A 13,331-nucleotide genomic window follows, 5' to 3' on the forward strand; every position below is an offset into this window, starting at 1 on the left:
TAAAAATCCAATTGCTCGATTATATGGTTCATAGCCGATCGACTGGAGACCTGAGGCGATGGTTTTCTACTGGCATGATGCTACGAGTATTGTCTACAATGGTTGGGAAAGAATGAAGAATCAAAGAGAAGTCAAGCTTACAACGAGAAAAGAAAGAAGAGTCTCAAGGGGCATAAGAGAGGGTGAACCTGAGGAGTTCTGGAGAATTGGTCCCTCCTCTTTTCTGACTACACACGTTTTGCAACCTACGCCGGGATCAAAGTCACGTCGTCCCTCCGACGACTCCCTGAGCCTATCCCATGCTCATCCGTATCGAACTGAACCCATCCATCATCCCCTCGTTCACCCTCCATACCTTCACTCTCCGTTCTACTCCCAGACCCGGAATCAGGATTTTCACCTCTAACAATGCCAGAGGACAACTTTGGTCGAGACGCGGTGCCTGAATCTACTACTTCTTCTTCTTCATCCTCCTCGTTCATAGCTTCTTCGCCTTCTCTTTCGGTGATTTCAGGCAAACTTTCATCCCTGCCTAGCATGTCCATTTGTCTGGCCAAGTCTAATCGCTGATGAACACCTGGCGCGAGAGTCGACAAGAACGTCTCGTTTCGAGGGGTCTGAGAGTCAAAGGAACTCGTATTGTCCACTGATGACGAGGCTTGAGGGATCGCCACGCTCAGTGTCTGCCCGTCGGCTCCATTGGGATGCGCAGTCGAGTCATGCGTCAGGTCGATGGCCATTGGCGACAAGGGGCCGGGAGTCTGGGGTGCCATATCGACATCGTCTGAGACTTGCGACGAGAGGACATGAGGCTCGACTGCAGTAGCTTGACGATGGAACATGGCACGAGGTGAAACCTCCACATCAGCATTGTCGTCCTCTTCGTCGTTAGGTCCACCGGACAGAAGCTGTTCCACATTGGTGTCTTGACCATCAATCACAATGCCTGTGCTCGGTTGCCCCTCCATTGGACTCGAAGCGGTCTGATGAGGCGCATCGTCCGCTGGATGCGGCAAGCGGATTGAATGATTCGAAGGCCGACGAGATATGACCGATGCTCGACGAGACGCAATCTCCCAAGCGTCTTCCATTTCGACGTCTTCTTCGAGATTGGCAAAAGTGCGCTGGAGAGAGAGGGGTGAGCGATGTTGGATCAAACATAGACGTGCCACTCACACACAGGGGACACGAGAAACCCGGATAGTGCTGTTGAAGAAGCGGCCGAATACACTTATAATGGAAAACGTGAGAACATGGCCTGACCCAAAGTCAATGACGGACCCGAGCGCATTGCTTACGCTATGAAGAGCGATTGGCACACTGTCACGGAAAAGAGACAGATGCAGCAATCCGTGACGCTCGCTTTCCGTCCTTTGGATGCAGAAACGGGCGAATCCACCGATTTGCCCTTGACGTCCCCGCCTAGCGCTTTGAGCTGCTTCAGAGCATTCGTACTGTGATGATATCGGCCCGGGTCCACTCGTTCACACTCACTTGAACTCGTTCGCTGCCCTCTGCCATTCCCTTCCCAGCTCGACCCTCATTTTGACGCAGCGGAACATGTCTTCCATACCGCCCTGATAATCGACTCCGAGCTGCAATACATCGCCATCCTGAGTGCGGTCAGACATAATGGTTATTGTGTGCTACTCACGTTTAATGCGGTCGGTCGCGATTCGGTATTCGGACTGGATAATCTAATGTGATTCAAAAAGGTACCAGAACTACTGGAGGTATCGCGGATGAAAAACTGCCATCAGCGCTGATATTTCACCAAATCGACCTACCTTTCCGCCCGGCTCACACCATATCTCCGCATGAGATCGACTGACGACTTTACTTTTGAACGCGACTTTGGGTGAACAAATGTCTCCACCACCTCCGGCAATGGTCAGTGACGCAGTGACCGGAGCACTGCCAGTGCCAGCGCCGGAACCACTTGCATGACCATTCGGGCCGATCGTGGCATTGCTTCCGCTCACCCCGCCATTCGAAGCGGCTGTATGCGGTACGGGAAGCTGGGACTTGTCTGTGAAACGGCCGATCTTGAGCAAGAGAGCCGGTGGCTTTCCGTTGAGAGCTGGTCCGACCGATGTGATTGAGGCGGCAGCTGCTGATGGAGTTACACCGGGAGGGACGATGATAGGTAAAACTTCTCGGACGACCGGGTCGAATGCTAATGATCTGGAGGTCTCGAGGTGAGGGACCAAGCGAATTCGATGGGTCTTTGATTCCGCAGGCTCGGTCGGTAAAGGCTGAGGCGCTGGAGTCGGTTGTGAAGCTGCAGCGCTCATGCCTCCAGAGACAGGCGTACTGACACTTCGAGTGACTGTATTTGCCCCTGTCAGTCCTGAGGGGGGGCCATTGGAAGGTTCACGCGATTGAGGTGAGTCCCCTGAAGCAGTAGTGGGACGATTCGTCTGAGTGATGGTACGTGATCGTGTCCTCATGAAACTCGGAAGGAAAGACGATCGGGGCGATGTGGGAGAAGCTGGCGGTCTAGGAGATCCAGCGGGAGAGGTCATGTCGTTCGGAGGGAGAGAGATATGGTTCGGCCGATGAGACGAACCAGGTCGAGATGACATGATGGCAGGGTGAGAAGTCGTCGAATCGAGAGATCGGTAAGCGTGCCGTTGGGGCTGAGAGGCTTGGGCTATACGGTGGCGAGTGGATAGAGGTCGTTGTTGGATTCGAGGGAGAGGTCCAAGATCGTCCAAGGTGTAGAAGTTGATGACTCTAGAAGGAGGCGAAGGGGTAAGCTTGGGCTCGTTGGTAGATGAAGATCTGAATGTCAATCGATGGGAGGAATTAGAAGCGAATGAGAAGGGCATGGTGCAGGAATCATGAGTGAGGAGCAGGATGAAGGTTCAGCCTAGATGATCTCTTCGTCGATTCGGCTTAGTCAAGGCGACGACGGTATACACACAGGGAATGATCATGCGAACCGTGCCTCTCGTGTGTCAAAGGTATGATCTTGTTGAGATTATTGGTCGACTTGACGACCTGATCTGACACAGAGAGGACATCACGACCGAGCAAGATCTTACGCTTTGATTGTATCTCGCTCCGAGCTCCGATAGGACAGACATTAAATGACTTACCAATTCTCCGGTCGAAGCGATACGGGAATCCCTAGTCAGGGGGGAGGCCCCAAGATGATCGAGGTGAGCCTTGAGCTGGCTATTCCATGCTTGAGGGGAAGTGATTCCCGACGACGATGTGCCCCAGCGTGTTTGCGAGTCCGAAAGATTCGTCCACGTTGCAAGACGCAAGCTCGGCTCTAGAGCACGTTGAATAGGTGATTGAGACGTTGGAAAGATGGATGGATAGATGGACTCATGGATTCATTTTACTTCTCTCGCCCCTCTCTCAGTGTCTCGTGAGATGACGATTTGAGAACTTATTATTAATCGGGGATTAGGAACCAGATTACTAATATCCATGATGTACATTTTTCCTAATCCCACCCCCGCACTTTCCCGCCCACGTCTGCCATCGGCTGAGTCCCGATGGACCTGTCACCATAGACTGACCCGCAACCCCCGCTCAGTGATCATGGCATGAGTCACGCTGCCATATAAAGATGATGTTGCTATAACATTCGGCAGTCATGGCTTCTTGCTCTCTCCTCCAGTCGTCAAGGGAGCAGAAAGTTGGAGATCTCTGACAAAGGGGGGAGGAGAGATATGTGGCAGCAGATGGTGAACGCTGGTGGTCCGCAGCGGCAGCATTTAGTTCGGCTTGCATGGCGACCTATGGCTACTGTAAATCTGAGTGGAGACTAAACCGGTCAAGTGGAGGATGATTATGAGTGCAGACTACTGATGTCGTGTGGATCATCACGGGCAATGAAGAAGGAAGAAGAAGAAGACGACCCGTAGTCCTCCTTTATGATGCTGCAACCTGTTCGAGACGAATCATGATCGTTGATACATAGTGATGGGTGCATGCGATTATGTACAAAGCTACAGTGATTTATCTATTAACAATTCTATTAGTTCGCCGTACAGGGATCATGAAAAGTGAGGTCGTTTCGATGCAAGGCGAACTTAAGATGGCCCTTTTCGCTCTAGAAACGTAGGTGCGATGACTCTACTCTAGTGGGCGGCGACGACTTTTCTTTCGCTGCCACCTTGTTCAGCACCATCTTGATCCGAGGACGTGACATTCTTTGATGGTCGATAGAAGACGAGGAACATGACGAGCCATAGGAATCCAAAGCCGATTTGCCAGTAAAAGCTGGCTTGAACGTTTTTGTAATTGGCGATGGAGCCAGGATTGATGGTGAAGAGACCAGATTGGACTGAGAGACTGACGGCGCTTCCGACTTGAAAGGCGACCTGTAGCATAGCCCCGGCGACACCAGACGTTTCAGCCGGTACAGCGGTGATGACGCCGACGTTGACACCGTTGAATACGACCATCATGCCTGCTGATCCCAGGAGACCACCTGGGAAGATGTATCGCCAGTAGTCTGTACCAGTAGCACCCTGGGCGAAGAGGGCATAACCAACGAGTGCCAACACCATTCCGATGGTGATTGGCCATCGTGGACGAGAGACCAATTTAGGGTAAACCGCACCGATGATAGAGACGACACCTGCCATGATACCTTCTGGAAGGAGTCTCACAGCCGCAATGATCGCCTTTTCACCTCCGACTTTGGTGTACGTCTCGACGAGAGCCAAAAAGTTGACAGCCCACCAACCGTACACGTAGAGGGCAAAGACGATGAGAACCGCCACGTTTGGGATCTTCCAGAAGGCCGGGGGTAAGATGGCGTACTCGCTCGGGAGTCTTGCTTCCCAGATGAAGAAGAAGATGAACAGTGGCCAAGCCAACAGGAAAGGTACGAGGAATTTGGCAGTTTTGAACCCGTAAGAGGCACCGAAGGTGAGACCGAGAATCAGGAGAACGATACCAAAGAGCATGCTGAATGATCCGTTGAGATCGAGTCGCTTCCATTTCTCGCCGGCATCGGCTTGAGCACCTGTAGGCTTGGGAATGAAGAAGAGGGATCCGACGGCGAACGGTAGGATCAGGAAAGCGAGAAGCCTGAAGAACCACCTCCAGGGTGCACCTTGTCCGTGAGTAGGGATGTACTCGATGAATCCTGCGACGAGAATGCCAGTGACATTGGCCAGGGCACTATTGGGATGATGATGGTGGTCAGTCATGGCCAAATGCAGCCCCTGGTACGCAAAGTAGCACTCACCCGCTCATACCGAAGAGAGTGAATGCTTTGCCCAACTCATGGGGTTCAAAGACAGCCACGATCAATCGATAAGAGGCAGGAATCAAGCATGATCCCGCCACACCGCTGAGCGCCCGGAGCACGAAGAAGGAGTATCGGTCAGGCAGGACTGAGCAGATACTGTCAGTTCAAGGATTGCACAGGAACTTGCCCCCCCCCCCCCCCCCCCCTCCCCGCCAAGATGCCTATGTAACTCACAAGAGATGATCAGATCCAAGACCCCAAGGGCGATGAAGCCATAAGCGAATACCGGCTTGGCTGAGTAGAGATCTGAGACTCGACCCCAGAAGAGTAAGAAGGCGGCGAATGTGACGGCATAAGCGGTGATCACCCAAGACTGTTCTTCAAACTTGACGTCCAGGTCCACGGATATCGGGTCGGTGAAGATGAAAAACGCGCTGTAAGACCAGATGTCGATGAAGAGCGATAAGGAGAACACGCCGAGAAGAGACCACTTGTGTCGTTGACTCAACTTGACTTCAGAAGCTGGAGGTAGCACAGGCTCAGCACCACCACCTGTACGCGTCTTGACTAGGTTGGCCATGGGTGCAAGAGACCCGCTGACTGTTAATCTCAGCTCGGGAAATGTCGAGGGAGGCATCGTGTCGCTATGTTGGGTTTGTGGTGATTGATTTGGACTGGTGCTGAAAGTACTGGCCGCTTTGGACTTGCCATCGTTCACCGCTTGCAGATCTACCACCGTCGCGGTCTCGGATGCCACACCCGTGGAGTGTTTACGAGGAAGTTGTGGTTGGGACATTAGGCCGATTCGAGAGTCAGACTTGGAGAGATGATACAGAGAGAGAGTGAAGAGGATAGATCAGACGTGGATGAAGAGATCTCAATGCATTGTCCTCGGCCGTTCCTATATATATATATACTGATAAAGACTTCGCCAGATACATACGCCTAAAGTTGCACCTCAATTGCTGAAAAATCTTTACAGTTGCTTTGTCAATCTGAACCCGAGGGAAGTGGAGGTTTCTGACTAAACGTTGAACAGACAATTATACCCTTTCGGGTGATTACGCCACGTGGTGTCAGCCTTGGCGCTTAGATCTCACACGAAGATTATATATCCTCTTGCGATTCGGGCATCGTCGGGGTGGAGGTCTCACGACACCTGCATGCAAGATGATAAACAAAGGACAGGAGTAGTATTTGTATGGTATGGCCGAGTTGACCAGAACGTTCTCCTAGCCATCGAGAGGATGATGACCTTTCGGCAAACAAGCCTTGGCAGCCTTTATGCTCCCGTCCATGGCCAGATCCTTTTTGGCTTACATTCCCTCTTGAGCCACTCCCTTGCATCCTTATCCGCATCTTCCTGTAACATAGGCAGCAGAGCAGCCTCCACGGAAAAATTATGCTCATTGATCCATCGTATCTCATCTTTCGTCAAGAGAGACCAATCGATCAATTTTGTCTGGATAGGCACTTGAGTGATTCGTCGCCATGCCAACCATCGATGGCCTCCGAATTCAAATGCAGTATCAGTGGGCACACTGACCACTAGAGACTCTGTTCGAATACCGTATTTCCCTTCGAGGTACCATCCCGGTTCGACAGTGACAACGTGGCCGGCTTCGATGGGGTCTCGACCAAGGTATGGGTCTAAGGCGCGGATGAGCCCAACATGGACGACCCGGAAATCGGCTTACATTCGTGCACACCGAGAAAGGACCCGACGCCATGACCTAAGCCATGCCCGAAGTCCATGCCTTCCCTGTGTACCCGTCGTCAGCATCTCATTAAGCTCAGACACCTGTGGGTACACACTGATACATCGGGTTCCTTCCCAACATGCTCAATGCTGCCGAGCTTGTTCCACGTGGGAAAACAGCCTGGAGGACGTGCATATGACATTGAAGGACCCGGGTGAAGGCTCGCTTGATCTCGTCAGAGGGAGATTTGCCAAAGTACACCGTTCGTGTGGTATCGATCGTCCCGTCTGACAGACATTAGGAGGGCTTGGGAGCTAAACAGGTGGTAGGCTTACCCTCGTACTGGCATCCAGAGTCGACGAGGAAAGGCGCTTCGCGGTCAATCTTGCTGTCAGAGCCCCGCTCCGGGACGTAGTGCGGCAGAGCTGGTCGACGAGCAGATCAGTAGCGGCCTTAGTAGGCACCGTGTGCACGCACCTGCATTCGGTCCAGATGCCGATATGCCCGAATTGGCATATCTGTGACCTTATCAGCAGCGAGCAGAAGCTGTTGTAGTAGTCATGGACTCACACATACAAGTCCTCCTGCGCTCTGAATCGTATGAGAGCCTGACCAGCAGACCATTCTCCGAGCTCTCGACCCTCCTTCATGAGCTTTGTCTCTAGCCAGGAGAACCATCGGACCTGAATGTGACTATGAGCTGAATGTCTCGTGACGTCGAGTCGACGCACCATCGCTCGTCCGTCTCGCAAGTAGGCCGCAGCGAAACCTTCCTGCTCAGTCGGATTCTTGATGGCCTTGGCGAGCTCGACCGGACACTGGATGAGACGAATATCCTGATCGCGGCCGATCAGCATGATCTTTTGGGAAATTGATGCTGCTTATAATAATTCGACTCACATCCCCACATGCCTTGGACAGGCCCCAGCTCGTCTCTGCACTTCCCCATATCTCGATCTCTGCCTTTTCATCTGCCAACCTGGCTTTTTGCTTAAACTCCTTGACGTATTTTCCAACTTGGTCCACTCCATACGGCTTGACAGCGACGTCGGATTCTTCCAGAGCCGCTCTCATCTCTTCCTTGATCTTGACTTCATCTGCGAACAATACACATGCTTCAGATGTCAATGCGAGGTAAGCGTATGGGACCGGGCAATCGGGTATGTCGCTCAGGCATCGACAGTTGAGTAACCAAGCGATGGAAGGGAGAGCAGGTAAGATATAGATCCAATCATGTCCCCTCGATGAGCTTGCCAGTGTCGCTCGCATTCGTTCAAGCTTTGACGAAGATGTTTCTCCGGCGTATTTGAGCGGATGGGGAGTAATGGGTCCGTCTGGTCTAGGAGACGGATGACGAACTTTGTCCACGAGGTTCTCGTCAAGGGGGACGAGTTGAGTAGAGGATCCTGACAGACTGTCCTGAAGTTGCCGGACAACGGGTAGAGGAACCAGTTTTGGATCCACACCTATTCTCAACCCGTCCGAAGCGTGATCCGAGATCCACCCTGTCCATCCAGAAACCACACCACCACGTCCAGATCCTCCATTGGCGCCGACTCTTTCAACTCGCCAATTGGACTTGGGGATCTGATTCTCCGCAATGACCCAGTATCGTGAATCGACGAATAGAATGGCGAGATCCTCTTCCGAGGAGGAGGACCCCGTGGACGCAGGGACAATGGCTGTACCTGCTGAACCGTTGAAGTTGGTTATCCATTCTCGGCGTTTCTCAGTCACGCCAGTGTATTCAGACTGATGCTCATCTTCACTGGGGACGATACTGAGGGCCAGTCAACTTTTGTGCCATTTCGGTGTAACAGGATACTCACTACCAATCCACCTTGGCTTCGTTGATGGCCGCTTTGAGATCACTCAAACGAGTCTGCATCTCCTCTTCACTCCCTCGATCTCCCTCCAGGATCTTTTCGGTTCGGTCGCCTTGTGTCCGCAGCGTTTCGAGCAGATCATCTCGAATCGCTGATGTTCTCAAGCAACTCATGGTGAGGAGAGCAAATGCACAACGCGACAACGAGAGCTGCTTATTCCATACACTATAACCGAAGTGCAATTATTGACCCCCGCGATTCGGAGCTGGCCGAAATGAGAGCGAAGCTTCTTTGGCCGCCGGCGCGGGCGACAGCTCTGGCACTCCATTGGGGAGCCGTACTCTTCAAGCGGAGCTCGAGATGATCCATGAGAGGGGTATACAGAAATGGAGGTGCATATCGAGCGAGTGAGCTCGTTGGTGGGCTTTGACCTGGACTTGATCGATCACACCTTTGACATCTCTGCTCGAGTCGCCGAACCCTATGACGAATCTCTGAGCTGCACGCTTATCAGGACAGAGCCTGTGTCGCCGCAAAGGATAAAGACGTATCCAAGAGAGGATGAGGACTCTATCAAGGGTTCAGACCTCGCCTCGTCGCTGATTCTCGTGGATCTCGACACGGATGGACACCTCCGAGGGTATCTGAGAGCATCAAAAGCGTGGAATAACATGGTGTTCCTGGACGAAATTATCATCGACAGACCTTGCCGTCAGTTGGGGATAGCCAGACTGCTCATGGCTTCACTTCAAGCATGGACGATCCAAGTGGGCCTCTCCGCCATCAAGGTCGAGACTCAAGATACAAACGTTGGCGCCAATTCTTTCTACCGATCATTAGCATTCAGCTTCGGAGGATATGACAAGTTCATGTACTACGGAATCGAAGCTTGTCGAGATGAGACTGCGCTGTACTGGTACTGGTTCAGTCAGTCTCCAGGATGACAAGGGACGCCAATGGACCGAATCTCAGCATTCCTCGGCGTGAAATCAAGATCTCCAGACCGCCGATCGATGAATTGTGTTCAGCACATGTGAACCTCGCAGGCACAGCTTCTCGCAGGAAGAGACTCTAACCGCATCAATGAGGCACTAGCCACCCTTTTGGTTCATCACAATCCCCGTGCAAAGTCGTTCGCCGATCGACCCAAGCCCAAGCCTATGTATCCGCAGTGGCAACCGGAATCAAAAAAAAAGCTCCAAAAAGTGGGAATCCCACGTGGCGTTGATCTGCGCACAGAGTTGAGGTGAACTGTGCAAAACCCGGTTGAAGACCGAAGATAGATTGATTGATTGATTGGGCATTTTGGAGACTGCGAGCGCGCTGGTGTCCTGTGCCTCTCTCCGTCTTGAGCAGCAGCAGCAGCAAGGTCGACAAGGTTTTCCCACTCCAACGGTCTGGAACGCAGCAAACACAGCTTAGATAATAGAGTGGGATGGAACGTGACGCACGCAGTTAAAAAAAAATGATGAGCGGCTGCGAAAAAGTTCGGGAGAACAAAAATGTTCGGCAAATCGCCATCACTGCATCTCACCTGGCTGGCTGCAGCGTATGTCAGAATCTCACATGAAGATTTGAAAGATATATAAAGAAGGGAAGAATGGGTCACTGTCGATCCATCAACCCACTCGCCACCTTCAACAACTCCATCTCAACACGATGAAATCCTCTCTCACACTCGCTTCGCTCGCTGGAGTCTCGGCCGTCATGGCTCAAATGCCACCTGCTCCGAGTGGCGGACCAGGTATGGTGGGACCTTCGTCTTCTGGTCCTTCGACCGGGTCCATCATTCACAACATCCTCGGAGAGTGAGTCATGACTGCTGTCCTATTCCTTTTGAGGATTTCCCCCTGACTGACCTCTTTTCCAACTTAGCCTCTCGAGTCAATGCAAGTCCACGCTGGAGCAGCTTGCGCTCTCCTCATCTGCCGCCACTTGCTTGCACGTCGATACATTGCTGCCTCGTAAGTAGATACAATCACTCTCGGCTTCACTCAAGAAGCTAATACACGCCCCCCTTTCCAGTCGTCATGTCTAGCAATAGCTCCATCGTGCCAACCGTCGACAGCTACCTCTCGACCATCTGCTCCTCCGACCCATGCACAAACACTACCTTGACCTCGGTCGCCGATTCCATCATTCAAGGCTGTGCTAGCGACTTGACCAAGTTTGGTGTCGACAACCAGACTGTCAGGGACATGATCGACTTGTATCCCCTCGCCAGAGAGGTCGTCTGTCTCAAGACGTGAGTGCAGTCCCCCTTCGCGCGCCTGGTGACGTGACTGGTACTGATCTAAAATGCCCCTATCCAGCGAGGATCCCGAGAGCCTCAATAACGCTACCATTCCTCTCGACTCGACCGCTTACAACACTACCAACGGGACTTTCTGCGTGACCGAGCTCCTCACCGATCTGTCCGGATACATAGGTGCCAACCTCACAACGAAATACATTGAAACCGTCGTTCTCGGTGGCAATGGATCTGCTCTGCAGATCCTGGAACACGTCCCTATCGAGGCCATCTGCACCGACTGCATCTTTGCCGCGATCGATGTGGTTTACACAGAGTACCCCGCCATTGGAAACTACTCAGTTGGCAAGAACATGACCATTGACGGATGGTTGAATATGACTTGCCCAGCTTACAACACCACCACGAGTGAGTCCATCTATCTAAAAGTACAGAACAAAGATACTGACAAACTCCTTCTCAGACGGAACGCTCCCCGCTTCCATTGATGAGGTCGCTGCCAACTCGACCTTCCCCGAGACCATCATCGGCGCCCATGGAACTTACACGCCTGGTTCCGCTGCTGTCCCTGCACCAACCCTCAACTCAACCAACGAGCAACAATGGGGAATCGCCTCCCTCGTCGGAGCCTCAGTCTACAGTACCGCCGCTGCCGCCGCCACCGACGCTGTCCCCACCGTCACCGGAATGCCCATGATGTCTGGAGCACCCAGCGCTCCCGCCATGCCTTCCGCCGCCGCCTCTGGTATGCCCTCTGGCGGAGTCATGAGCGTCATCTCTAGTGCTCTTGCCAGTGGTGGACCTGCCGGTCCCGCCGGACCTGCTCCGACTCTTCAAGCTCCTTCTGGATCCGTGAGCGCTCCTGCTGCTCGACGAACCCTCGGAAACATGCAGGAGAAGAAGCGATGGATCGGAGAGTGGTAAAAGCGATGGTCAACTAGGAGGTTGAACTCGAACGAGGATTGTTTTTCTTGTACGTCTTTCGAAACGCTATAAATGCCGCGGATCGCACTGCGTCCGTACGACTCCTCTATGCACAGTCTACATACATACATAGATACAACATGTCTTGTGTCTCCGATGATCGTGATCTCGTCGTCATATAGCTCTTCCACCTCTATACTCACACTTTCGCGCCCTTTTTCCCCTTCTTATCCCCAAACATCTTGGCTTGAAGCGCAGCAAACTCTTCATCCGTCATCTCCTTGGTCCCACTCGTAGACGCCTTCCCACCCTTCTTTGCCTTCTTCTTCGCCCTTTCCTCTTCTTCGATCCGAGCATATTTTTCAGCGAGTGCGTCCAATCCACCCGCTCGATCCGTTTGTCGTTTACGAATCAGTGCCGCGAGTCCTTCCTCCCCAGCAGTCTGCTTGACGTTACTATCTCCCTTTCGTTTGCCCTTCTCCCCTGAACCGTAAAATTCTTCCCATACGCCTAGCTCTCTCGCAGCTTTCTCAGCTTCCTTTGCTTCCTTCTCCCCCTTTTTCTTCCTCTTATCTCGTGCAGCTTTGTCTTTCGAAGTCGTTTCCCACTTCTTCGTACTTTGCAGCTTGCCAGAGTCGATGAGGTTATTGATCAGATCGATGAGACGCTGTTCGTCGAGGTGAGAGGAATGAGGAATAGACGCGAGAATATTCGGCAGAGAACCACCAGAGTTCTCGTAAGCTTCTTCGACATCGACTTTCTCGTCATCAGATCCTTGACAAGGAAAAGTGTGTGAGCTGGATCGACTCAAGATTAGCGGACACCGAGCTCACCCTGATACTTTGCCTTATCGTCATCTAACATCTTCCGATCAATGCGTTGGAACAGACTCGCAAAGTATGCATCCCAGCCCATCTCCTCCGCATCCGTAAATGCATTTTCGTCCGTACGGCCAGATGTATCATATCTGACATTATCAGCATACGCGAGAGTTGCAGCACCCCCACCGTTTCCTCCTGGTCTCATCGCTCAAAACGGCATACGCAAACCCGACCTGTTGGAATTGCTTTGCCAACTCGTCCTTGTCCTTGTCGCTCTTCGAAGTCTGCTTGTCAGGGTGGAATCTCAGAGCCAGACGTCGGTATGCAGATCTGATATCTTGTGCAGTGGCCGTGGATGGTAGATTCAGCGTCTTGTACAAGATGGAAGAGGCATCTTCGGAAGAGGTCTCAGGGAAGAATTGGTGAAGTGGATCTGGCGTGTCATCCATGTTGGACTTCGATGTATCGAGCTCAGGCGAAAAGTCAAAAGTCACACAGAAAGTCAAAATCCAAATGCAACATTGCACCCATGAGGATCAGCCGACGCGTCGGTTGACTTTTGATAAGGTATCGCCACGTCATACTCAGACA

General features: G+C 52.3%; 6 protein-coding genes across 6 annotated transcripts; 2 read left to right on the top strand and 4 right to left on the bottom strand.

The window, feature by feature from the left end:
- Nucleotides 1-31: 31 nt before the first annotated feature.
- Nucleotides 32-2,983, bottom strand: BD324DRAFT_347823 (hypothetical protein). The gene is made up of 7 exons (XM_022012545.1): nt 2,927-2,983; nt 1,788-2,883; nt 1,655-1,750; nt 1,495-1,613; nt 1,299-1,454; nt 1,177-1,258; nt 32-1,124 (listed from the first exon to the last, which is right to left on the bottom strand). Exons 2-7 carry the CDS (start codon nt 2,829-2,831, stop codon nt 246-248), a joined length of 2,376 nt encoding a protein of 791 aa, XP_021872217.1. The 5' UTR covers nt 2,832-2,883; nt 2,927-2,983; the 3' UTR covers nt 32-245.
- Nucleotides 2,984-3,916: 933 nt separating this feature from the next.
- On the bottom strand, nt 3,917-6,102 carry BD324DRAFT_620328 (major facilitator superfamily domain-containing protein). Its single transcript, XM_022015268.1, has 3 exons — nt 5,453-6,102; nt 5,216-5,363; nt 3,917-5,148 (listed from the first exon to the last, which is right to left on the bottom strand). Exons 1-3 carry the CDS (start codon nt 6,012-6,014, stop codon nt 4,098-4,100), a joined length of 1,761 nt encoding a protein of 586 aa, XP_021872218.1. The 5' UTR covers nt 6,015-6,102; the 3' UTR covers nt 3,917-4,097.
- A 259-nt stretch (nt 6,103-6,361) lies between these two features.
- Nucleotides 6,362-8,987, bottom strand: BD324DRAFT_599068 (peptidase M24, structural domain-containing protein). Its single transcript, XM_022013899.1, has 9 exons — nt 8,748-8,987; nt 7,819-8,698; nt 7,650-7,754; nt 7,489-7,601; nt 7,396-7,436; nt 7,254-7,343; nt 7,034-7,205; nt 6,916-6,980; nt 6,362-6,868 (listed from the first exon to the last, which is right to left on the bottom strand). The coding sequence occupies exons 1-9, from the start codon at nt 8,915-8,917 to the stop codon at nt 6,501-6,503; spliced, it is 2,004 nt and encodes a 667-aa protein (XP_021872219.1). The 5' UTR covers nt 8,918-8,987; the 3' UTR covers nt 6,362-6,500.
- Nucleotides 8,988-9,130: 143 nt separating this feature from the next.
- Nucleotides 9,131-9,688, top strand: BD324DRAFT_649673 (hypothetical protein; the record flags this gene model as incomplete). The annotated part of the gene is made up of 1 exon (XM_022018033.1): nt 9,131-9,688. The coding sequence occupies one exon, from the start codon at nt 9,131-9,133 to the stop codon at nt 9,686-9,688; it is 558 nt and encodes a 185-aa protein (XP_021872220.1).
- A 997-nt stretch (nt 9,689-10,685) lies between these two features.
- BD324DRAFT_620334 (hypothetical protein) lies at nt 10,686-12,046 on the top strand. Its single transcript, XM_022015269.1, has 3 exons — nt 10,686-10,989; nt 11,057-11,403; nt 11,459-12,046. The coding sequence occupies exons 1-3, from the start codon at nt 10,775-10,777 to the stop codon at nt 11,917-11,919; spliced, it is 1,023 nt and encodes a 340-aa protein (XP_021872221.1). The 5' UTR covers nt 10,686-10,774; the 3' UTR covers nt 11,920-12,046.
- Nucleotides 12,047-13,240, bottom strand: BD324DRAFT_620335 (hypothetical protein). The gene is made up of 3 exons (XM_022015270.1): nt 12,927-13,240; nt 12,753-12,886; nt 12,047-12,693 (listed from the first exon to the last, which is right to left on the bottom strand). The coding sequence occupies exons 1-3, from the start codon at nt 13,187-13,189 to the stop codon at nt 12,119-12,121; spliced, it is 972 nt and encodes a 323-aa protein (XP_021872222.1). The 5' UTR covers nt 13,190-13,240; the 3' UTR covers nt 12,047-12,118.
- Between the last annotated feature and the right edge of the window lie 91 nt (nt 13,241-13,331).

The sequence above is a fragment of the Kockovaella imperatae genome (assembly GCF_002102565.1).
Source record: "Kockovaella imperatae strain NRRL Y-17943 chromosome Unknown BD324scaffold_4, whole genome shotgun sequence".
Taxonomy (NCBI): domain Eukaryota; kingdom Fungi; phylum Basidiomycota; class Tremellomycetes; order Tremellales; family Cuniculitremaceae; genus Kockovaella; species Kockovaella imperatae.

Bases quoted from the DNA above. Each gene is read 5' to 3' on its own strand.
- BD324DRAFT_347823 (XM_022012545.1), bottom strand. From the start codon at position 2,831: ATGCCCTTCTCATTCGCTTCTAATTCCTCCCATCGATTGACATTCAGA. The intron at 1,751-1,787 runs GTAGGTCGATTT...CGCTGATGGCAG, and splicing joins GGTGTGAGCCGGGCGGAAAG to TTTTTCATCCGCGATACCTC. The intron at 1,259-1,298 runs GTAAGCAATGCG...ACTTTGGGTCAG, and splicing joins TGCCAATCGCTCTTCATAGC to GCCATGTTCTCACGTTTTCC.
- BD324DRAFT_620328 (XM_022015268.1), bottom strand. From the start codon at position 6,014: ATGTCCCAACCACAACTTCCTCGTAAACACTCCACGGGTGTGGCATCC. The intron at 5,364-5,452 runs GTGAGTTACATA...GTATCTGCTCAG, and splicing joins CTTGGATCTGATCATCTCTT to TCCTGCCTGACCGATACTCC. The intron at 5,149-5,215 runs GTGAGTGCTACT...TCATCCCAATAG, and splicing joins ACTCTCTTCGGTATGAGCGG to TGCCCTGGCCAATGTCACTG.
- BD324DRAFT_599068 (XM_022013899.1), bottom strand. From the start codon at position 8,917: ATGAGTTGCTTGAGAACATCAGCGATTCGAGATGATCTGCTCGAAACG. The intron at 7,602-7,649 runs GTGCGTCGACTC...AGTCACATTCAG, and splicing joins TGCGAGACGGACGAGCGATG to GTCCGATGGTTCTCCTGGCT. The intron at 6,981-7,033 runs GTGTGTACCCAC...ACGGGTACACAG, and splicing joins GGAAGGAACCCGATGTATCA to GGAAGGCATGGACTTCGGGC.
- BD324DRAFT_620334 (XM_022015269.1), top strand. From the start codon at position 10,775: ATGTCTAGCAATAGCTCCATCGTGCCAACCGTCGACAGCTACCTCTCG. The intron at 10,990-11,056 runs GTGAGTGCAGTC...GCCCCTATCCAG, and splicing joins GAGGTCGTCTGTCTCAAGAC to CGAGGATCCCGAGAGCCTCA. The intron at 11,404-11,458 runs GTGAGTCCATCT...ACTCCTTCTCAG, and splicing joins AGCTTACAACACCACCACGA to ACGGAACGCTCCCCGCTTCC.
- BD324DRAFT_620335 (XM_022015270.1), bottom strand. From the start codon at position 13,189: ATGGATGACACGCCAGATCCACTTCACCAATTCTTCCCTGAGACCTCT. The intron at 12,887-12,926 runs GTGGGGGTGCTG...TGATAATGTCAG, and splicing joins GATGAGACCAGGAGGAAACG to ATATGATACATCTGGCCGTA. The intron at 12,694-12,752 runs GTGAGCTCGGTG...TTCCTTGTCAAG, and splicing joins CGATAAGGCAAAGTATCAGG to GATCTGATGACGAGAAAGTC.